Here is a 22,839-nt window from a genome sequence, read left to right as displayed (position 1 = left end):
CGCTCCCCGGCCTGGCTTGCCTCGGCCCCGGGGCAGCGCTCCGGGACGGCGGGCGCGGCCCCTCCTCCGTGGTGGGGAAAGTTTGCGCAGCCGGGCCCGAGGGCCCGCGGGCGCCGTGCGGGCGGACTGGACCCAGGCAGCATCGCGGGTGGACCCGGCGCCGGCGGGCACAGATCTGGGGTCTATGGCGTGGGCAGGGCCGAGCGACCTGGGTTGGGCTGGAGGCTGCTGCACCCTGGCAGCCCCGGGCACGGGTGGAAGTTGGAACCGCTCCCCGGGCCACGTTCCCTCAACCCTCTGCGGGGTCCTGGTTCGGCCCAGGCGGGTGCAGTGCTACTGGGAGGCGTCCGGCTCGGCCTCCACGGCCTCCCCTCGCTGGGCCTCATGGGGTCGTCAGCCTCCCCGCGAAGCTTCCGGGGCTTCCCGGCGGCGGGTCCCGGGCCTGGCGCTTTGCTTTGCGCCGGCGCTGACGGAGTGGGCCAACTGGGGCTGACCCCAGAACAGATGCACGGACTCGGGAGAGGCCCCTTCATCGCCGGAGATCCTGGGTGCAGCCCTGGAAAGGGAGTGTGCCGGGCTTGGGAGCATCTGGCTGCCTCTGGTGCTTTTGGTTCATCTGTGGGGTGTAGGGGCCACGCCCCTTGAAAGAAAAAGGGGGGGCAGACGTGACCGAGCCTGTGCCCCCTAGCTGGGCTTCTGGCCTCTCTGGGTGTCCCTGCTGTCCCACCTCTCCACCCTGACCCTGGGTCTCTGTCGGTGTCCCGTGGGCACAGCCTGTGTTTCCCTGGCCCTTGAGGACCACCCTCAGGTCCCTTCTTGTTTTCTGGTTTGGGTTATACAGGGAGGACAGTGCCACACCAGCCGGTGCCCAAGGCAGAGGTGTGAGCTAGGCAGCTGGGAGGTGCCCAGGAGTGGAGAGTCAGCCGCAGGGACATCGTGGTGAAGGCCTGGCTCTGTGAACCCCCGTTAGTCAGTCCTTGTGGCTGCTGGGTGCATTCTGGGGAAGGAGAGAAGGTGCGTACGGACAAAGCACACAACCCTTTGCTGGGCTGCTGGGGCCCCCAGGTGGCTACCTGGGTGTTCGGACCCTCAGGAAAGTATCTGTGCTTTGAGCACCTGGCCAGGGAGAGGGGGGCTCTGGGAGGGCAAGAATGAGACTCAGTCCCAAAAGACTGGTGGAGAACAGGGCCACTTGGGACCATTTCCTGTGACCTCCAAAAGCCAAGGGAGAGTGGTAAGGGTATCCGCTTCCCTGGGTGCCAACAGGGGCCACTGGGCAAAATAGCACTATCTTCCCCATCCTCCCAAGTCTAACCTGTCTGAGTCCCAGGAAGATCCAAGAGTGGGAGGCCTTGGCCAGCAGGCTCTCATTGTAGAGGGCTCAGGCCTTTGTTTCTCAGGGTGAGGAGCCATGGTGGTGTCCAGGGCTGGGAGAGGGACAGAGTGACTGCTCTGCACTCTCCACCAGCTAGATATCCTGCCTTGTTCAGAAGTAAAGTTGCCTGCTCCCAGGCCTGGCCCCATCCTGCAGGGAAGGCTTCCCTTCCTGTGTTGGGGCACCTCCCTACCAACTTTACCTTTCTGTTCTGGCTCCAACTCTCACTCCACTGCCCATAAAGGAAGCTCTGGCATCATGCACTGCCTTCTCAGTACCTCTGGCAGGTTCCTACCGTACCCCAGACCCCTACTCCCACCAGCAAGTGCCCAGTGTACCTGGGCATTTTCCAGAACAGGTGAAAGCCCCTCTCTACTCCCTTCACCCCCAGTGGCCAGTGCTTCTCCCTAGACCCTTGGGTCTATTGGCGCTCCTCTCCTGCCTGACAGGCCCAGTATCTGGCCAAACCTTGGAGAAGTACATTGTTCCTGATTAGGCCATAGGCCTGGTGGAGGTAAGCCCAGCAGGTTGCCTGGCTGGCTGGTGCCCCTGTCTTGCCAGGCCTGGCCAGGTGACCTTGGCTATTTCTGAGCTCTGAGTCCTATACTGTCTGGTAGAGGAAGTGGCCTAGGCATGTTCCCTGGCCTTTGTTCCATAGTGAGCACAGGGGAAAAGCCATGGCTCAGGATCCCCCTCTGCAGGCCTGCACCCTGGGCCAGTCCTTACCCAGCAGTCACTGCTGGGAGGTAGGCGAGGGAGTAGGCTCAGGGCTGGGCTGGAGTTTGGATGGTGGCTTCTTCAGCCGGGTCCCTCCCGTTTAATATGAAAAGTAGGGCCCATAATTGCATTAAGACGTGTGTAATTATCCCAGAGGAGGGGAGCGCCCAGCCCCTGGTAATTGCAGGCCTGCTTTGAACTGATAAACGCTGAGTGATTCATGTTTTCTTTGGAGTTCACATGTACTCCGCTTGAAGCTCGGCCCGCTGCCTCTGCAGGGAACCTGTTCTCTGGCTCCCTGGTCTGCTGTGGGCTGCCCGAGGGCAGGTGGTGGAGGGTGGGGACTCTGGTCCTGGCACCCTGTGGAGGCCTCTACTGGCCACTGTTCTTGGGGCAGTGTCTGCCCTGGAAAGGTATCTGACAGCCAGTTGGGAGGGGCCCTGTGGGGTGCCACAGCCTTGCTTCTTGCTCTGGGGCCCTGCTTTAGTTTACTGCTTAGTTTACATAGGGGATGTTCCCAGGGCACAAGCTGGACAGGGTGTGTGGAGGAGGGGGCAAGGGCTGCCCTGATGGGGTCTGGCTGTCCGTTCAGTTGTTCAATCATTCATTCACAGGTAACTCAGGCCTCCTGGGTCCTGGGCTGGGCTCTAGGGCACTGAGGCAAACCATACAGAGCTGCAGCTGGGGAAAGTGGGGATGTCAGGGGCAGAAGCCCCTCAGGAACCTTGTGCTACAAGTGTAAATAGCAGGACTGAGAGATGTCACCTCTGCTGACAGACACTCCAGTGGGTGTGGGCAGTGATCCCTTGCCAGGGAGGGCAGAAGGCATGGGTAGATCCATTGTGGCCAGCTCCCCATCCATCTTCGCAGAGGCTTCCATCTTCCAGCCTGAGCTTCCCCACCTGTGAGATGGGCTGCCAGGCCCTGGGGAGGGTGCTGTCTGGCAGCCATACTTAGGGTACCTGGGGGCAAGGCTGGCACTGAGAGGGTGGCAGTTCTGCCAGCTCTTGTGTGGCAGGTTGTGCCATCTTTTTCATCCCTAAGAGAAGAGCTGTGCTCATTGCCCTGTAATAGGGAAACTGAGGCTTGGAAAGGGCCTTATGGCTGTAGAATGACCCCACCTGGATTTGGCTGTGTCTGGCTGCCTGCTGCTCTGCTGGGAGGAGGTGAGCTTTTCTAGAGGCTGTGGGAGGCACAGGTCAGAGATGTAGCCTGTGTGGCTGTGTCCTGTCACCCTAGCTCAGGTGACATGGGTAGAAGGTCACCGAGCATCCCGCTGTCCAGGGGGGCAGGCTGTTGTGGGGCTGTGATGGGTGGAGCTGTGGGGAGGACAGTGCCATGGAGATGTCTGGTATGGTATGGGCAGTGCTGAGTGGTGAGCTCCTGAGGCAGGCCATGCAGGTCTGGTCCCATGTGGACATGGACACTTGGGGGGTGCTAAGGGGGCAGGTGGGGCCCATAAACCCCAGTGCTGCCATTTCCTTTGCAGCCATTCCTCTGAACCTAGCTAGCATTAGTGTGAGGCTGAGGACCAGGGCCTGAGTCCATCCTGAGCCAGGAGGGCCAGCAGGGTATAGTGGGAGGTACACACAGCCCAGCTTCTTACCACTTCTGGGTGTTGATCTTGGGGTGGGCACAGTGAACATGCCCAGGGCAGGACCTCATGAAGGGCAGCCCAGGCTGCTTCTGGTGTGTTGACAAGAACTGCCCGCATGGCCATGGTACTGTGGGGTCCTCATGGGTCCCTTGCCAGTGTGCAGGGGTACAGCACAGGATATTAGCCACAACCTCTACCAGGTACCCAGCAAGGACCTGGGGTGCAACCAAGGTCAGGATCACCAGAACTGGGGCTGCCATAGCCCTGTGTGTTCCTGTGCACACAAGTCTGGGCTTTTTCTGCCCCAGGGTACACACAGCCCCAATAACCAGGATGGAGTCACCGGGGCTTAGGCCCACTAATTGTGTGGGGATGTGTGGAGGTGGCACTGAGCAACAAAGCCCATCTGTGTCCTCCGTAGGGTGACAGTCTGTATGTCGTAGTAGCTTCTGCTAGGGGTGTCTCCCCGCCTGGGGACAAGGCCTTGGGAATGTTACTTCCTAGGTCATGGGTAGTTCTCTCCATCATGGGGTACTGTTCCCCAAATTAGAGTGTTAGTTGGGTCCCCATCTAGACCCCAGGCCTTGACTCCCAGTCTTTGCTCTTGGATGCACTCCTTGCCTGCATCTCAGTAGAGGCCAGGCCCAGGCATGTCCCATTGCCAGCCAGGCATCCCGTGCTGCTTTTGGTGGCAAAAGCTTGTTCTCAGTGACTCCTGGCTTCCTGCTCCCTGCCTGCAGGACAGTGGGCCAGGGAGGCACCCTCTCTATCTCCATTTCCTCGTGGGGGTGTTGGCCTCTTCCCAGGCAGAATGCAGCATCCATGTGGCTTGGGCACTTGTGGGCTGTGGGATATATGTCTGGGTGCCTGAGTTGTGCCCACACTCACTCACGCACTCTCTTGCCTGTTTTCCTCAGGGCTGAGTTTCCCAAGCCCATGATGCCTGGCCCTGCAGGACCTGAGCTCCAAGGCACCAGGTCCCGGCCCGCCATGCCGCTGCCATCTCTGAGCCTGCATGTGTTCCCCATGCTGCTGCTGCTGCTCCTGGGTGGCACTCAGGTTGCCATGGGCTTGCCCAGGGCAGGTGGGGGTCCTCAACCTGCCTTCCGCTCCTTTACAGCCAGTGACTGGGGCCTCACCCACCTGGTGGTCCACGAGCAGACTGGTGAGGTATATGTGGGTGCCGTGAACCGCATCTACAAATTGTCGGGGAACCTGACACTGCTGCGCGCCCATGTGACAGGCCCTGTGGAGGACAATGAAAAGTGCTACCCACCCCCTAGCGTGCAGTCATGCCCACACGGCCTGGGCAGCACTGATAATGTCAACAAACTGCTGCTGCTGGACTATGCTGCCAACCGCCTGCTGGCCTGTGGCAGTGCCTCCCAGGGCATCTGCCAGTTCCTGCGGCTTGACGACCTCTTCAAGCTGGGTGAACCGCACCATCGCAAGGAGCACTACCTGTCGAGTGTGCGTGAAGCTGGCAGCATGGCGGGCGTGCTTATTGCGGGGCCGCCGGGCCAGGGCCAGGCCAAGCTGTTTGTGGGTACGCCCATCGATGGCAAGTCTGAGTACTTCCCCACACTGTCCAGCCGCCGGCTCATGGCCAACGAGGAGGATGCGGACATGTTCGGTTTTGTGTACCAGGACGAGTTCGTGTCCTCGCAGCTCAAGATCCCTTCAGACACACTGTCCAAGTTCCCAGCCTTTGACATCTACTATGTGTACAGCTTTCGCAGCGAGCAGTTTGTCTACTACCTCACCCTGCAGCTGGACACACAGCTGACCTCACCTGATGCCGCAGGTGAGCACTTCTTCACCTCCAAGATTGTGCGCCTATGCGTGGACGACCCCAAGTTCTACTCATATGTGGAATTCCCCATTGGCTGCGAGCAGGCCGGCGTGGAGTATCGCCTGGTGCAGGACGCCTACCTGAGCCGGCCTGGCCAAACCCTGGCCCGCCAGCTGGGCCTGGCAGAAGACGAGGACGTGCTGTTCACTGTGTTCGCCCAGGGCCAGAAGAACCGTGTGAAGCCACCCAAGGAGTCAGCGCTGTGCCTGTTCACACTCAGGGCCATCAAAGAGAAGATCAAGGAGCGAATCCAGTCCTGCTACCGTGGCGAGGGCAAGCTCTCACTGCCCTGGCTGCTCAATAAGGAGCTGGGCTGTATCAACTCGGTGAGTGTGAGGGTCTTCCTGTGTGCCAGTCAGCTCTTGCCACTACCCCAGACCAGAGCTCTAGCCCCAAAGTGTGCTTCTGGACTTGACAGCATCCTGGGCTCTCAAGCCCCTGGGCTTGTGATGTGTGCCTCAAACCATGCTCAGAGCCCTGACATGTGCCTTGCACTGTGCTGGATGGTAACCTGCTCCATCTTGTCCCCATTTTGCAGTTGAGGTGACGGGCTCAGAGAGGTGGATTGATTTCCCTAGAGTCACATAGCCACCAAGAGGCAGAGCCAGGGTCAGACCTAGGTTGGGCAGAAAGTATGTGTCTACCCATTGTCCCTGCTGCCTGTGTACCTGCCTGCCTTCCTAGCCCCCCACCTTGTCCTCCACTTTGCCCCACAGGGGAAACTGAGGCCACCCCAAGTTGGGTGTTCTGTAGCTGTGGGCCTGGCCTCTGGTAGCTACTTTCTGGGGAATGCTACTGGCCAGGGCCACCCCAGGCTCAGAGGCTCCAGGATTGGTTAATGTCAGAAGCTGAGCCCTTCCCCAGACCTGCCCTCCCTTCAGACCCTCTGCTCCTGGGACCCCCCTAACCCTGGGAAAGCATCCCTACCCTGGCTGCAGTTTTCCTTTGTCTTGTTCAAGGGATGGGAATGTCCTTCCCACTGTTCTCAGGGCTTCCCTGTGTAGGTACAATCCAACACTCTTGGGCTTCTGAAGGAAGGCATGTGGAGAAACTGAGGCTTACAAGGGCATTACTTCACCAAGGCTCTACTGTGCGCTCTGCACCCTGGGACCTGCCTCTTCCTCCCTGGGGTGCTGATGGGCGCCCAGCCTGTCCTAGCCTCCCCTGCTCCTTCTGGTTAGATCGTCTTCCCAGAGCACCTCAGGCCCCCAGAGGGCTGGCATCTCTTTTCTCCCTTCCTCACCTGGCATCCTACCCACTCCTTGGTCGCGCAGTTGGACAGTATCCCACATCTGCAGATCCTCACTGTTGACTACTACCTGCAGCCCAGCAGGCCCCTCCTGTCTTATATCACCCTGATGTCTGCAAGCTCCCTTTGGTGGCCACTTTGCCATAAGGAGCCTATGCCCTCCAGCATCCCTTCTCTGGCTGACCACTTGTGGTGGACACCTGTCCATCAGCGTGACCCTTGTGATCCCGGGTGTTGTGAGGCCACCCCTGGTGGACTGAGGGCATAGGTCATTTTCCTCAGGGTATATGAGGCCGGGCTGATGGCTGTGGGCCCCTGGGTATACTTGCTTGGGTTGTATCCCCAAACAGCTGGGATTATGGGGGCTGAATGTGGGGCTGTCTCCTCATGGCTGGGTGTTGGCCTTTGGTCCCTACAGGGACCTTCTGTAGGTTCTGCCCTTGGTGGGGAGAAGACACCCTTGACCCGGGTCTTACCCCATTCCTCCCTACAGCCTCTGCAAATTGACGATGACTTCTGTGGACAGGACTTCAACCAGCCACTGGGGGGCACGGTCACCATTGAGGGCACACCCCTATTTGTGGACAAGGACGATGGCCTAACTGCCGTGGCTGCCTATGACTACCGGGGCCGCACTGTGGTGTTTGCTGGCACTCGCAGTGGCCGCATCCGCAAGGTCAGGCCTGGGTGAGGTGGAGGAAGAGGGTGGATGGGAGGGCAGTTCTGTGGCAGGGCGAAGGGACAGCAGGCCCAAGGGTAGGCCAAGTCAGGTGGGGGCGGGGTGGGCTATGTGGTCCCCTCCCTGCTGCCCCGCTCCAGGGAGATCTGGGAGATCTAGTGTCTGCTGAGACAGCGTTCTGCCCGCTCCCACCACCCTGCCCTGCTCTGGGGCCAAGGGCAAGACAAGGACACTCTCATTAGCCAGTCAGAGCTTATATGGAAGAGCCAGGTAACCAGAGGGAATCCTGTGGTGAGGGTGGCACCATACAGTTACTCCTCTGGTTTCTGGGTCTCCACCATCCTGAATGCCAGGCAAGACAGAACTAGACACTGAGTGGGACAGGGGAGGCTCCTGGAGGCTGAGTGGAGAGGGGTGCTGCCTAAGGGTGGATGGGTAGTAGCAGAGGGGGCATAGAGGTTGGAGGAAGATACTGAGGCTGGAGGGGGCATTGTCTGGGCATCTCTAGGCCTGGTGAGCAGGGGGCATGAAATAATAGCCCCAGGCTCTGTGCTAATGCAGGTCCCCATCTGCCCACCTGTCCTGCACCCATGGGTCAGGCTGGTCCTGTGGCCAGTGAGGGCCTAGCCCCCACCCCTGCACTCTCTAACTCTGATTAGGGAACCCCCCAGTCTCAGCTTCCTCTCTGCAAAGTGAGCCTGAACACCCTAGTGGTGGTCTTGGGGCAATGGAGCTGGACTGCTGGCCCAGGGGTGTGGGGGTGGGATGTGCTGGATTGTGCTCACTGCCCTGGTGGGAGGAGCAGGTGTAGGTCCACTCAGCCTGTGCCCTTCCCTCAGCGTGGCCCCTTTTTCCTGGACTCAGTTCGGTGGGGGGGGGGGCAGGTGGCTCCTGGTAAAGACTGTGCTAGTGTGGTAGTGGCCACAGTGAGGTCTGCCCTCTGCTCTCCACCCCTGCAGTGAGTGTTGAACAGCTGCAGGACAGTTCAGTGGGGGAGGTGGTGCCTGGTGCTCATGGGCCTGTTGGTTGTGCACACGGGTGACCCTGGGAGGCCCCTGCTATCTGAGCTCAGGGTCCTCAGAGGTACAGGATCTAGCCCTGGGCACCTGTTCTTCCCATTCCAGGGATGCCAGACTGGGTGTAAGAGTGAGTGGGGTGGCCTGGTGATGTCAGAGCCCTGGAGTCAGGGAACTGGCTTTCCATCCTGTTGAGGCTCTGCAGCCAAGCTGGGCCCCTCGGAGATGCAGATGTGAGTGAGATTGTGAGAGACTTGAGCCGTCATCTACATGCACCCCAGTGACAGCCTTTCTAACCCAGGTGTGCACACACCCCTGAGTCGTGTGCCCACCGCCCCAGCAGCCCCACCATCTGTTTTTCTGTTTGGTAGATCAGGAAACTGAGGCAAATAGCAGTTGCAGTGTGCACCCAGGCTTGCCTCTACATCTCTCTGTGGGTCCTTGGAGGAAGGGAGCCTGGGTCTGCCCCTCTCCCCACCTGCTCCTGCCCTAGGCAACTGGCCTTCGGGTCCTCCCGCAGCCCAGGATGTGCCAGGGCTCTGCCTGCTTGTCCTGGGACTGGCTTTGCTCTGTTCAGCTGCTATGGTTGCATCAAGGACAGGGCAGCTCTGTGCCCCATTTCCCAGGTTGCCCTTGGGCCCCACGTCTCCATGGGTGTAAATCCTCAGTGTGGTTTGGGTCCCCCTTTGTTGGCCCAGGCCCTGTCACCTCCCTAGCACCTGTAGGAACCTCTGCATGGGATACCTGTCCCAGACAGCATAGGCTCTTCCAGGCCTAGCCTTGGGGCAGCTGCACTCCCTCCTGTCTCTCTCTTGTGAGGGAGGTGAGGGGGTGGAGATGGCTTTGAGCAGGGTGAGCCAGGTCCCCCAGCCACCCTGTTGAGCCTTGGGGAGGGCTGGCCTTAGTTCACAGCAAGGCTTCTCTTGCCCCTGCAGCTGTCTGAGTACTGTGGGTGCTGGGGCCCTGCCTGTCCTTTCCTGCTGCCACAGGCTGGAGATGGGCCTCGGGAACTCCCAGCTTACTGTCTGACCCAGGGCAAGCCTGCGGTGGTGCTGGCCACTCCCTGCTTTCACAGGCCTGTTTCTTTTCCTGCTAAAAGTGTCTGGAGAGCTCTGGGGACTTAGTTGGCTGGCTCTGGGCCAGACCCTGCCAAATGTGTTGTTGTGTAAAATTGTAGCTGATTAATTTGAGACCTGCCAACTTCAGCTGCTCAAGGCCAGCTGGGGGTGCTCTGCCTCCCCTCCTTCCCGAGAGCCTTCTTACTTGGGGCTCTGTGCCCTCTGCTTTTTGTGTGGCTGTCCTGGTACTGGGGATGTGTGGCCCTGTCTGTGATACCCTTGGCTTCCCAGGACCCCAGACTCCAGCAGAGCCTCCAATCTGGGCAACTTTGCTGGGATTCTAAGGGGCCGACCTGGTACCTTGCTAGGGGCAGAGGCAAAGGCAGGGAAAATGCTGCCTAAGGACAGGGGTAAGGAGCACACCGTCCCAGACTGTTTAGCAGGGCCAAGAGCCTGGGCCCTACATGAGGCCCAGTTTGGACTTCTAGTTACTACACTAGGCCAGTGGTGGTCTCTATCCTCGGCGTTCAGTTTTTCAGGGGATTGTGTTTTGAGATTGCTAATTGTTTAGCCCTGACATTGAGTCTGTGCTGTGAGAACATGACAGGACTGGCTCTGGAATAGGCACCTGTGTCACAGTGCTGTGTAGCCCAGGAAAGTGGCATGGCAGGCCTCAGGGTAGGGCCTGAGGGTAGCACCCACCTAACATAGCCAAGTCCCACCCTCCTAGGCCTCAGTGTCCTGCCTGGAGTTGGAGGCGGCTCTGAGACAGGTTCCCTGGTGTGTGAGACCTAACATGCCCTCTCCCTGCCTCAGTGCCAGCCCTAGGAAGTGGTGATGGCCACAGAGCTCCCCTCCTGGTGTGGCTTGTACATAGTCCAGCCCTGTACACACAGCCTTGGACACAGCTAGCTCTGAAGCGTCTGCTGCCACGCCTGGCCAAGCTAGGGTCTCACTAGTATCCCTAAGACACCATAGAGCAGCTGGGTCTCTGTGGTTTCGGGGGCTCAGTGGGCTCCCTCTGCCTGGGCTCTTCCCTTTTTGGCTCCCTGCTGAGTGCCTGTTGTGTGCTGCTCTGGGCCTGGGCTGCTGGTACCAGCTGCCCCTCCTGCAACCCAGAGGCCGTGGGTCTCTGGAAGCTTTCGATGCTTTGGTGACTCTGTGTACTCCCAGCCCTGCCATGGTTCGCCTGTGCACGAACATGCACCGTGAACTGGGAGGATGCCTATGCCCCAAAGCCCCTCCCAGGCCCCGCCCAGCTAGCAGAATCTCCCAGGCTGAGTCATGTGATGTGTTTTCTTTGTCCTCCTTGGCCCAGCCTTTCAGGAGGTTCAGGCCTAAGGGTGTCCCCGTGGACCGTCCTGCCTGTTTTGGCTCTCTGCAGGTCTGTGAGCAGCACAGCTCTAGTTCCTGGCATTCGGTGCGTGGTTCTGGCCAGCAGGGGGTTAACTCTGGTTAACTGGTTTCTGCCCAGGAGCTCTGGTCCTCTTTTCATCTGTGCTCCAGGCTCAGTTGTTTTTTGCTGTGGCAAGGGTTGGGTGAGGACTTGCACCCATTTATTCTTTTATCTTGCCAGTGGTCATCAGAGGGGTATAGAGAGGACTTACTGCCTGCTTCTTGTGTGTGGTGGCTTCTGCTGCCCACCCAGGACAATGGTCCCAGTACCTTTTGGGGTGTCTCTGGGTGTCTGTGGGTGTCTCTGTATATGGTGCCCACTCTGGTTCTCCTTGATGTGGTCCACTGTTGTGGGCTGAATCAGAGACTTCCGCACTTGCCTGTAACTGGTGCTGTCATGGTTGCTTTTTGCAGATTCAGTGGCCTGTGACTGTACATAGGCATTGTATCTTCCCCTGCCTGGCAAGGTCTACCAGGCATGCGAGGAGGGCCTGCAGTGGTCACTCAGCACCCTGCTCATGATCCAGACCCACAGCAGCCTTTAGCCTATTGTGACCATGCCTGATGGGGGTAGCCTCCTTTGCACCCCATCATGGGCAGCCCCTGCCCCATTGTCAGATGGCCTGTGTGTGGGGAGGGAAGGGCTGGGGTTTGCCAAGAGGGTATTCTAGGGATGGAATAGCAGGGCCAAAGCTTGCAGGTGCCCTGGTGCTGAGCACAAAGATATGTTGTGGCGGTGGTAGGGCCTCAGCTGCTGGGTTCACTGACCTGGCCTGCCCAGCCAGTCCTCAGGCAGCCCTGTGGTATACAGCATGGTGGTGTGTACACCACCATGTACATGTGGTATACATGTGCAGGAGGTACCTACAGTATGTGGGGCAGCTGTGAAGACCCTGAGGAAATGCTGGGGCCCGTGGGCCCTGGCTTGTGTATGAAGCAGAGCACTCTTGAGGGTGAGAATGGGCAGAAACGTGGGCAGGCGAACGGCTTGTGAGTCTCAGACAGACCCCAGTCCAGGCAGCCCCTGCCTCCTCTGCAGTGCACCTCCTCTGGTGCTAACTTTAGGTCCAGGGGTCAGTGGTGTGATTGAAGCCCTGTGGTGATTGGTCAGACCCACAACAGGGTTTGGATTTGGGGGTTGTCTCCAGGTGGGCTCTAGGACATCCCACCCCCTTGGACCTGTGAGCACCTGCATTCTCATGCAGCCCCAAGAGATAGATGTCCACAGATGAGGAGCCCAAGGGTCAGGGAGGCCCTGCTTGAGGTGGGGGTGGGGTCACAGCCGGGGCAGGCTAGAGCCAGCTGGACACACCCTGCTGCCCTCCACCTGTTGAGGCCCTGACCCTGGGTCTCTTCTATTCCCCATGTGATAGAGATTGAGAAGGACAGGATTCCCGGGGACTCCCCCTCTCTACCAGGTGTGTCTGGCCCAATTACAACCATCAGCCCTCCTGCAAATCATGTTTTAATTGCCCAATTACTGCCAGGAGGAAATCACTAATTGCTTTTCCAGTATCAAATTCCTCCTGGCCTTTGAGAATGGAGGGGACCCAGGAAGGGGGCTTAAGCCTGTTTCCAGCTGTTGGTGGGGAAGTGGCCTATGCAGGGTTAGGAGATAGGAGGATGGGCTCTGTACCCATGAGGGCTTCTAAGGGTGAGGGTGGCAGAACCCCAGCCCTCACACAGACCCTCTCAGGAGCACTCTGGTAGGCTTGGCGGCCACACCTGCAGAAGGACGGGACACCGTTGCTGACTTCCACTTGTCCATGTCCCTTCCTGTTCTTCTTTGGTCCTAGGAGCCAGGAATGAGCTCAGCAGGTGTCCCCTTCACTGGCAGTGAGGTGGGGAGAGAGCTGCTTACACGGTGAGCAGAGCAAGGCAAGCCTTCCCTCCCTGGGTCAGGGCTGCTCAGGGCAGCCCCCTGCCTCTGGGCAGCTAGGGCGCGTGCCGGCCTTGGCACGCAGCCTGGATAGCTCAGACATCCTCCTCAGCCCCCGCCTGCCCTCAGCCCTGAGAATAGGCCCTTTGTTGGCTTGGGGTTGGATGGCCAGCTGACCTGACCAGGCCATCAGCTGCCCGCCGCCTGCAACAGTCGACCCCAGCCTTGGTGTGATGGGTCTGGGCAGCTGGCTGGGTAGCCCAGGGCTGAACCCCCACCAGACTGCCTCCCAGGGCCCTGCTGGGGCCTCAGGGAAAGGAGGAGGAGTGCCAAAAGGGGCACTCCCTGCAAGGGCAGCACCACCTGTTGCCACCAGGGGAAGGATCAGGGACTCCCTGGCAGGTCCTGTTTGAACCTCTTTTCTTCCTGTTTGGGGTCCAGTTGGACAGGTCAGAGTCTTTCCTTCATGGTCTTGAGAGGCCGCTGGGGCCTGGCCTATCCCTTTGTCAGGAAAATCCAGGGGACAAAGGGCCCTGAGTCTGCAGAGGCCCAAGCAGATGCTGGTGGGGTGACTTGTACTGGGGTGGGTGCGTACTAGGGCCTGGTGCAGCCTGAGGCCATTCTAGGGTAGTCCAGTGGCCCATGAAGCCCTGTGGGGAAAATGTGGGAGAGGTGCCACACCAGAGGCCCCTCCTGGGATTTGTGGGTAGGTGGGCAAGGGGCTGGGGAAGGTTCTGGTGGTGTTTGGACAGAGGTCTGCAGGACAAAGAGACCATGGCAGAATGTGGGGGGTGCCAGTAATGCCCTGGCCCAGCTGCCTCCTAGTGGGTGGCCGAGGCAGACAGCTGTGGGCTGAGGCTGAGGGCATAGGCACGTGGGCCCTGCTGTTGTGCCAGTCGCCCTGGCCTGTCTGTGCCCCACCACCTTTGTCCTTGTGCTCCTGGCCTCTTGGGGTGCCCTCTTGGCTAGGTGCCGGCTGGATTCCTCCCACTCTGATGTACTGTTTTTCTAGGCAAAGCTTGTGGCCCAGGTCTCCGGACCCCTTGGCAGGTCCTATGTGAACCTCCATTTTTCTCTTGACACCCAGGGAAGTTGGCAGGGCCACAGGACCTGCCAGCCTGAAAGCGTGTCTGCAGAGGTGTCATTCCATGCCTCGTGCCCCATTACTCGTGTGTGCCCAAACCCCTGTCACACTCTTGCTGGTGGCTCCTTCCCTAGGGTCCCATCTCTAGGACCTGCTGTGCATGAAGGGGTTGGGATAGCCTCTGCCCGGGCAGGTGGATGGACAGCTGGACACACAGGCCCACAAGCAGCAGCTGTCAGCACCACCTGTCTCAAGGGGCTGAGTCGGCAGCCGCTGTGAGGGGGGCAGGGCCTCTGCTGTGGAGCTGGCATAGCAGGCTGGGCAGGCCAGGCTGAGTCCTCAGAGTCACCTGGCTGTTTGCCAGAGGTCCCAGTCAGATGCCTTGAGAGCACCCCAGCAGGCTGCATGGGGCTCAGTCAGGGGTGCACCTAGGCAGCCCAGCCTTCCAGATGTTGAGGCGGGGATTAGGGGTGGCTTGAGCCTGGTATAGGCTGGAACCTTTCCAGGGTCCTGTGCGGGCTGTGAGCACAAATGAGTGCCAAGGCTTGGGAGAGGTCCAGCATTGACTTGGGGTCTTGGAGTTGGAGGCTGTGGGTCTGTGATTTGAGTTCCCCTGCCCAGACCTCACCTGGGCTGTGTCCTGTTTCCTGGCCCCTGGGCAGCTATCTTGGGGTGGCCTTCTGGGTCTCCAGTGTCTATACCAGAAAAGGGGTGGAAATCTGACCTTCAGGGAAAGTGAAGCAAGGAGCTGCAGCACACACTGGGATGCGTCCCAGCTGGGTGTGGACCCAGGCTGTGTGGGTGCTGAGGGCCTAACTGCTGTGAACTGATCTAGCACCAGGAGCAGAACCTGCGCCTGGACGCCAGCCGGGCAGGCAGCCTCTGGCCTTTGTGGTCAGTGATTTCTGCCTGGGCTGCGCCCCTGCCGCACACTTGGCAGGCCTGGGCAGGCGTGGGTGGGAGAGCTGGGTGCAGGGATAGCCACATCTACTGAGCTTGGAGGGGTGCCGGGCTGCTGGCACCCCACAATGCCCCTGTGCCATCCCCTTGCCCCACATCCTTTTTCCATAGGCTTGGGCCAAAGTTGGGGCAACTGTGAGCCCAGACCCTGAAAACGTCCCAGCAGGGACTGCCCGGGGCGCCTCCCCAACTCAGCTCTTCCGGGTCTGGTTCGACTTAAGCCCAAGCTCGCTTGGTGGGGAGGCAGCTGAGCGGATGTGGGGGGTGGCCAGTACCGCTTAGGAATGCAGCCCTCCCCCTCTCCTATAGCCAGCAGCCGCTTTGGCCCTGGGACACAGCGCCCCACCCTGGTTGGCCGCCCTCAGCTGGCCCTGCTGTGTTACTGTAGAGGCACAAAGAGGGGAGTCCTCTGCCAGCACGCCTGCCCCTCCCCGCAAGGTGGAGGTGGAGAGGCAGGAAGCCTTGGGAGTTGAGGCCAGAGGCAAAGGTACCCAGACAAGCCGGTCCTGCCGTGGGTGGATGCACCCCGTGAGTCCCAGCTCGAGAAAACCCCCTGGGTCTCTGTTAATTAAATACATTTGTTTGGTAAAAGCAACTAAAAATACTTGCAGCCTCGTCGTTGAGGCTGCAGGAGAAGAGCTGGCTAATTAACGCCTGGTTTGTTTGGGATCTGGAATACATTTCCATGCCGATGAGACACCTCCCCTCTGCTGGTACCTTCTGGCTAGGGGTGTCTCTCACCCCTGGGACACCAGGCCTAGCATTGCTCTCCCTACCCCAGAAGCTCCTGGATTCTCCATGTTCTCTGAGGTTTGGAGAAGCAGGGGATGGCCCCTGCCAAACATGAAGCCAACCTTGTTGCACGGTCTTAGGGGGTAGTGGGGGAGGGGCTGGGACCCCTGTCTGTAAGTAGGGTGGGGCAGAAAGGTGTGAGCCCAGCCCCACCCAGGGCCCTTCTCTGCCACAGATCCTGGTGGACCTTGCCAGCCCTGGTGGCCGCATGGCCCTGCCCTATGAAAGTGTGGTAGCCCAAGAGGGGAGCCCTATCCTGCGTGACCTGGTCCTCAGCCCCAACCGCCAGTATCTCTATGCCATGACGGAGAAGCAGGTGGGTGCTGTGAGTGCGTGGTAGGCATGTGTACCGAGATTGGTAGTGGTGAAGTCTCCTGGCCAGCGAGGGATACCATCCTCCTGCGTGGCAGTGTAACCACAGAGGCAGCTACTGCCAGAGAGCAGTTCTGGAGCCCCTCTGTGTGGTGGGTGTTGGGCTGTATCTGGAGCCCTTGTGCCTGGAGCTGGGACTCTAAGGCCATGGCCTAACCCAGCTCTGGCCTTGCCGTGCTGGTGTCTGAGGCCCTGCTCCTCAGTGGTGTGGAGCTCCATTTTGCCTTCTGCACAAACTCATGACCCTGTGGCGGGTGGAGGGGAAGGCAGGGCTGGGCTGCCCTTGCTCTACTCCTCTGTGCCCCCAAGGATGGCGGGTTCCTATGCCCTTGGGCAGTCGGCAGAGCCTATTTGGGCTGCCCACATCTTCCTTTACTCCTGAGCCCTCAGTCCTCAGGAAGTACAGGGACAGGACAGAGTCTGCAGGTAGGGAGACAGCGTCTGTCCTAGACCAGAGGTCTCCTGTTGGTCGCTCACCTATGTTGATACTGGCTCTTCAGCTGCTGCTAGCCCACCTGACCTCCAGGGCTGTGGCAGAGCCACTGGGACTGGCACCAGGGAAGGCCTGAACCGGGACTTCCCCTGTGTGTGGGGATACAGGTTGAGGCTTCAGAGACTGACACTTTGGCCCCCCAGGTGACACGGGTGCCAGTGGAGAGCTGTGTACAGTATACATCGTGCGAGCTATGCCTAGGGTCCCGAGACCCCCACTGTGGCTGGTGTGTCCTGCATAGCATGTGAGTAGGGTGTTGGGTTAGTGGGTGACTGAGGGTAGTCTCCGCACCTCTAGACAGCCTGAGCTCCTCTGGGCTTCTCTGTATCCCCCGCCCTGCTGACCTGGGGTGGGAATGTCACTCGTGAGTGCTGGGAGTGCAGTCAGCCCCCTGCCCAGCCTGAGTGCCTGTGGACTGCAGCTGTTCGAGGCAGGACACATGTGAGCGGGCGGACGAGCCCCAGCGCTTTGCCTCCGACCTGCTGCAGTGCGTACAGCTGACCGTACAGCCACACAATGTGTCAGTCACCATGTCCCAGGTGCCGGTGAGTGTTGGTGTCCTGGAGGGTTCAGGAGTGTCAGGGTGGGTTGGCCATAGGCTCCTGCTCACTTGCCTCTGCCTGTGGTCCCAGCTTGTGCTGCAGGCCTGGAACGTGCCTGACCTCTCTGCTGGCGTCAACTGCTCCTTCGAGGACTTCACGGAGTCTGAAGGGGTCCTGGAGGACGGCCGAATCCACTGCCGCTCGCCCTCCTCCTGGGAGGTGGCGCCCATCACACGGGGCCAAGGTGAGTGCCATGCCTTGCCCCTTGTGCCAGAAAGGCTGGCAGTGGGTGTCAGTGCCTTCAAGGTCCCTTCTGAAGGCTGGTTCATGATGACTGTGTCACTTGTGTGTGGGTTTTGCCCAATTGCTCTTCTTGGGGTAGAGGAAATGCTGTAGGCACAGGGCTAGAGTGCCTCACGGGACAGCAGACAGAGGCCATAGCCCAGAGAGTGGCAAGAGCAAAGGCCTCCAACTGTGCTGGGGCTCACAGAGCTGGGGAGCAGTCGTGCAGTCAGAGGCTAGGGGCATTTGTGGGGAGATACTCCGTCCCACTGTGATACCCATTGGTTTGGGGCACTGGGCCCTGCGTGCTGTGACCCATTAGCAAACCCTCTGCCGACTTTCTCTGTGGCCCAGGGAGGCAGAGGCTGTATCATTCCCACTCTTCTTGCTGCCCAGCCTAGTAAGGGGTCAGGCTGTCCCGCGTGAGGCACTAATGACTCAGGTGATGCAGCCTGTGCTGCTCCGCAGGGGACAAGCGGGTGGTGAAGTTGTACCTGAAATCCAAGGAAACCGGGAAGAAGTTCGCATCTGTGGACTTTGTCTTCTACAATTGCAGCGTCCACCAGTCGTGAGTGTCCCTGCCTGCCATGAGGCAGCTGTGCTTTCCCAGCCCTGAGTCCTGGTCAGCTCTGCCCTGACCTGCTGGTGTCGGGAGGGAAGCAAGGCCAAATGAGGCTGGCGAGCCAGGCAGTGGGGCAGAGCCACGGGGGAGGCTGGGGTGTGTGGGTTCTTTGTGAGCTGGGAGCCCTGAGCCAAGAAGGGAGCCCTCAGCTCTCTGCCTGTGGCACAGCAGTGGCATTGTAATGGTGAGAAGGTCCCTAATAGGCAGCAGAGCTTGACTTTAGAGAGCAGAGTTAAACCGTGTTTCTGTTGTGCTTTTGTTTGTTGACTGACCCCAGATGGACTTGTAGCTCTGCATGGAGCCCTGCCGTGTGCCGGGCTGTTTCAGTTCTGGAGGGCATGTTGTTATCTGGGTAAGGGCTAGAGGAGTGTCTCAGATAGGAACCATACTGTCAGGCCTTTGGAAACTCAGTGTCTCTGAAGAAGCAGGGTGGCTGGCCAGAGGGGAGGTGAGAGGTGGACTCAGAGGCTGCAGGCCTTGTGTATGGCTATGGAGGCAGTGTCTGTGGTGGCTAGCTTGTCATGGGCCCAGGACATGTCAGATTAAAGGGACAGCTTCTTGTTTGGGTGGGGCCTTGGCCTTGTCCCTGTCCTTGACCCTGAGCCTGACCCTGAGCAAGTATGGACCCATCCCTGCCAAGTGCTGTGGGAGCTGCCAGCTGCCTGAATGTAGATCTGAGTTCATGAATGTGGGGTTGCAGTGGTCATGGTTGTGGGGGCTCTGGAAAGGAAAGCCATGCAGGGTGGGGGCGAGCCCACAGCAGGCAGAGGGAGCTGTGCCTTCCAGTCTGGGGACCTATCAGCCCTGCACAGCCTTGGCCCTAGGGGAGGAGCCAGACCCTGCTGCCCCAGCCTCACCAGCTTTCATCCCCCACAGCTGCCTGTCCTGTGTCAATGGCTCCTTCCCCTGCCACTGGTGCAAATACCGCCATGTGTGCACACACAACGCCGCTGACTGCGCCTTTCTGGAGGGCCGTGTCAATGTGTCCGAGGTAAGGCCAGCCCCCCCCCCCCCATGTCACCAGTGCTCTGGCCCAAGAATGCCTAGGGTGGTTGGGGTGTGGAGTTTGGGCCACATGTCACATAGGTGTGAAGTGACCAGGCTGGGGCTGCAGGGCTTAGCTACAAGGTTTGTGAAGCTGAGGATACCCAGAGGCCAGGCTAGTGAGTTTGGAGACTATGGGTGATGTGGAGGAGCTCAGGCTGCAGAGACACTGGCTGGGGCGTCAGTGTAGTAGGGGCTTGAGGCATGCAGGGCCAGGCCCGATGCAAGGCCTGGTGCCTCCGTCTCCTGGGTTCCCCCCTCTCTGTGGCCTCCGTATCATCCTACTACCACCCTCTGCATGCACTTTTTGTGTCCCTGGTGCAGCATTGTCTTTAGCAGACAGAATGGAAGTGGGGAGGAGCAGGCAGCTCACTCCAGGGGTGCTGGGAAGCTGGGCCAAGGCATCCAGGGTTTGTGGGAACCATGCACTGGGTACCGGGGCCCTTCTGGGCTGGTGAAGTATAGAGGTCCTCGCAGCTGTGGCTTCTGGGCAGCAGCGGTCATGGGTGTGATGCTCTGGGCCAGCTGATGACCTTGGAGGCGGAGGCAGCTTAGCCCTCTGGCGTTTATCATTGACCTCTCCCTCTTCCGAGCCATCAAGTCCACTGTGGCCTGAGACAACAAAGGACACTGAGGCCATGGGTGGGTGGGTGGGGTTGCTGTTATGGGCTGGTTGGCAAGGGCAGGTAGCACAGGAAATAAAGACCCCTTCGGAGTTTTTCCACACAGCGCTGGGAGTCCAGCAAGGGTTGTCTGGGGAGGTAAATTCCTTCCTCAGGGCATTGGTCTCAAGTGATGTCCTGGTGTTGACAGGAGTGTTTCTGAGGAACATAGCAAATGAAACCGTTTGGAAACACAGGCGTGCATGACAGCTAGCACCATCTTCCCCTTCTCCCTGGCTAGATCTAGGGGTCCTGTGGGTGATATCCTCATGAAGAGCTCCTTGACTTCCCCGCCTAGGCCCCTTTCTGCAGCTTGGAGTCTAGCTTACCCTCTACCCCACCATCACCAGAAAGAACCTCTGAGGACTCCCTTTCCTGGCTGCTCCCTGAACCAGGATAACAAGGCTGGGGTTGTCTAGAAAGTGGCCCTATGTGGTGGAACAGGAGGGGTCCCTCATGGGCCCCCCAAAGCAGAGCTTCCACCCAATCTGGTGCCCCTGAATGGTCAAGGATTTTCTTTAGTGAAACTTTTTCCAGGCCTTTCTGTACAAATGGACAGTGTGGCTGGTGTTTCTTGGGACAGGAGCTTGATGAAGTACCTTCCCTAGGTAGCTTTGGGGCCCTGCTATGGCCTGCCCTCCTAGGCACGATCCTGTGGTTTCTGCAGACAGAAGACAGGTAGTCTGCTGAATCCTGGCATGATCTATATGAAGGTTCAGCTGGGTGACAGAACTCCAACCTGGGCCATCAGCCCTCAGCTAGTTCCCACACAGGGGCTATTCTAGGATCCAGCGCCCTGTTCAAAAGGGACCCCACAGCCCTTGAGGAGGGACTTAAGTAATCATGTGTGCTGCTGATCTTTCTCTCAGCCTCCCCTGGGGACCTGTGGCCTTTTCTTCGAGTCACTATGCTGGAAGACAGGCCCCATCAGGCCTGGTGAGCCTCTGAAGCTGACTCTGAGTTGATACCAGTAGATCCAAGCAGTCACCCTGGCTGTCCATCAGTGCAGGGCCTGCGGAGCAGGTGGCCATAATAAGGGTTAGCACGGGTCTGAGTCCCTGTGCTCAGTGACTGCCCGTCCCATCCGGCCTGTGGCTGCTCTCTGAATTCTATGATGGGAGGACATAGGCAGGGCTGCAGCCCAGAGCATAGCAGGCCTCCCGCCTTGACTCCTTACTTGGGGTGTTTGCTATTGGCATGGGGTAAGGAGTGATCTAGTATGACTTCAGCCTGCGCCAGGGGCCTCACACTTGGGACCTTCTAGGAATCTCAAAGCCAGGTGTGGTGGTGAACACCTGTAATGCTGGCACTCAGGAGGCTGAGGCAGGAAGCTCACTGTGAGTTGGAGGCCAGCCAGGACTATATAGTGAGCTCAAGGCCAATCTGAACTACATACTGAGACCCCAGGTGCCAGATCCTGCCCTCTACCCAGATCTACGTTTCAAAAAATAGAAAAAGAATCTCAGAGACAGTCCTGGGATCCAGAGGCACGAGTGTCTCTCTAACGGTCTGAGGAGTGCTGGCTAGATACTGCTTGCTGTGTGCCAGTGCTTCCCTGCACAGGCTTCAGCCTGACTCAGAGCCTGGGCCAGTGGGCACAGGGCATTCTCTAGACCCTGTGGAGTGCGGACAGCTTGTCCAGTGGGCCCTTCCATCTCTGGTCAGAGTTCAGCCCCTCCTGGGCCCTGGAAATCCCTGTAGGGCCTGTGGGACCTGCAGTGGGAGCTTTTGGGGCTTAGGGACCACAGTCTGTTTTCAGCATTCCTATTTAAAGCCAGCTCCTGGGCTCCCTCGGGCCAGCTCCTCCTGGGGCAGCTGCCAGCCTAGCTGCAAGGGCACTGGGCCGTTGCATCAGTTATTGTTGCTGAAACACCAGCCTTCTGGGCCCTGGCTGTTTTTCTGCTGGGCTCCTGCTATTTTTTGCCTGCTCCCTAGACCCCAGCTGAGAGCTGGCAGCCCCAGGACACTATTTCAGCTTCTCTGCCCCTGGGGCCCATGCAGCCGTAGACCAGATGGGGTCTTGTAGTTTGTGGGGGCTGCCTTGGTGCTCATCCCAGGCCTCTCCCCCTCAGGACTGCCCCCAGATCCTGCCCTCCACCCAGATCTACGTGCCAGTGGGTGTGGTGAAGCCCATCACCTTGGCTGCCCGGAACCTGCCACAGCCGCAATCAGGCCAGCGTGGGTATGAGTGCCTTTTCCACATCCCGGGCAACCCTGCCCGCGTCACTGCCCTACGTTTCAATAGCTCCAGCCTGCAGTGCCAGAACTCCTCGGTGAGCAGTGGGAAGGGACCAGTGGGATGGGCTTCTGGGCCTCCAGCCACCCTACATGTCCCTCAGGTATGCCCAGGCCATGTAAGTCAGTGGTCTGCAGGTTGTCTGATCAGGGCATCAGGGTCCCCCAACTACCATCTTGTCCAGTGGTCAAACGTGGACACTGCTGGCACTTGTCTTCAGTGCACAGCGTCCAAGAAGCCACCTCCAGCTCCCCCTAACACAGTTACCTCCTGAAAGCCGCTCCCAGGTTCCATGAGCATGGTCATAAGGATCTCTAGAAACTTCCTTTGGTGGGTCACTGAGGAGTACATGTTAGAAGCCCAGGATGAGGTCCCACTTTTTGCTCTGGCACACTGATGGTGGCTAGCCTCAGTTTCCCTAGTTTGAGAAGGCTATAGTTAAAGGAGCCCTGGGGTGAAATGGGTGTGGGCCCTGGGTGTCCATCAAGCACAACTGGTGGCAGGGCTCTGGTTGCCTGTAGCTTGGGGAGTCCAGAGAGGGACGGTGCTGAAGTCAAGAGGCCGGCTGCTGCAGCCCCTCCCTGGCCTCTGTCTGTCTCAGGATGGGTGGCCTGGGGTCCAAGACTCCCATCTTCCTCTGTCACTCAGCCAGGTGTGCCTGTGTGTGTCCCTGGGCCTTGTCCCACTTGGGCCTTGTCTTACTTGGGCCTCTGCTCAGCTGTTCCCCTTCCCTTACCCACCTGCACCCCACCTGTCTCCTCCATGACTGTGTTGTCCTGTCCTCACTCTTGATGCTGTCTCTGCTTCTCTTCTCCCATCCCATCTTACTTCCTTTCCCCTCTTAGCTCCCCAGCTCCGCATCCTACTTGCCTTCCACCACATTTCAGGAAAGGGAGTATTAGGAGTTTGAGATCCAATTAAATTCCTGCAGAT

The 22,839-nt window shown here is 59.1% G+C and overlaps 1 protein-coding gene across 1 annotated transcript in view; it reads left to right on the top strand.

The window, feature by feature from the left end:
• Positions 1-4,611: 4,611 nt before the first annotated feature.
• Plxna1 (plexin A1) overlaps positions 4,612-22,839 on the top strand; it is a 39,903-nt gene continuing 21,675 nt past the window's right edge. Inside the window, exons 1-9 of the mRNA XM_004646104.2 lie at positions 4,612-5,867; positions 7,284-7,466; positions 15,829-15,969; positions 16,662-16,762; positions 16,940-17,063; positions 17,151-17,304; positions 17,811-17,910; positions 18,841-18,955; positions 21,743-21,943. Coding sequence (XP_004646161.1) covers positions 4,626-5,867; positions 7,284-7,466; positions 15,829-15,969; positions 16,662-16,762; positions 16,940-17,063; positions 17,151-17,304; positions 17,811-17,910; positions 18,841-18,955; positions 21,743-21,943 — 2,361 coding nt within the window. The 5' untranslated portion in view covers positions 4,612-4,625. The remainder of the gene's footprint in view (positions 5,868-7,283; positions 7,467-15,828; positions 15,970-16,661; positions 16,763-16,939; positions 17,064-17,150; positions 17,305-17,810; positions 17,911-18,840; positions 18,956-21,742; positions 21,944-22,839) is intronic.

Source organism: Octodon degus, unplaced genomic scaffold, assembly GCF_000260255.1.
Source record: "Octodon degus isolate 3935 unplaced genomic scaffold, OctDeg1.0 scaffold00254, whole genome shotgun sequence".
Taxonomy (NCBI): Eukaryota; Metazoa; Chordata; class Mammalia; order Rodentia; family Octodontidae; genus Octodon; species Octodon degus.
The sequence above is the reverse complement of the archived record's forward strand: the minus strand, read 5'-3'. Positions and strand labels throughout refer to the sequence as shown.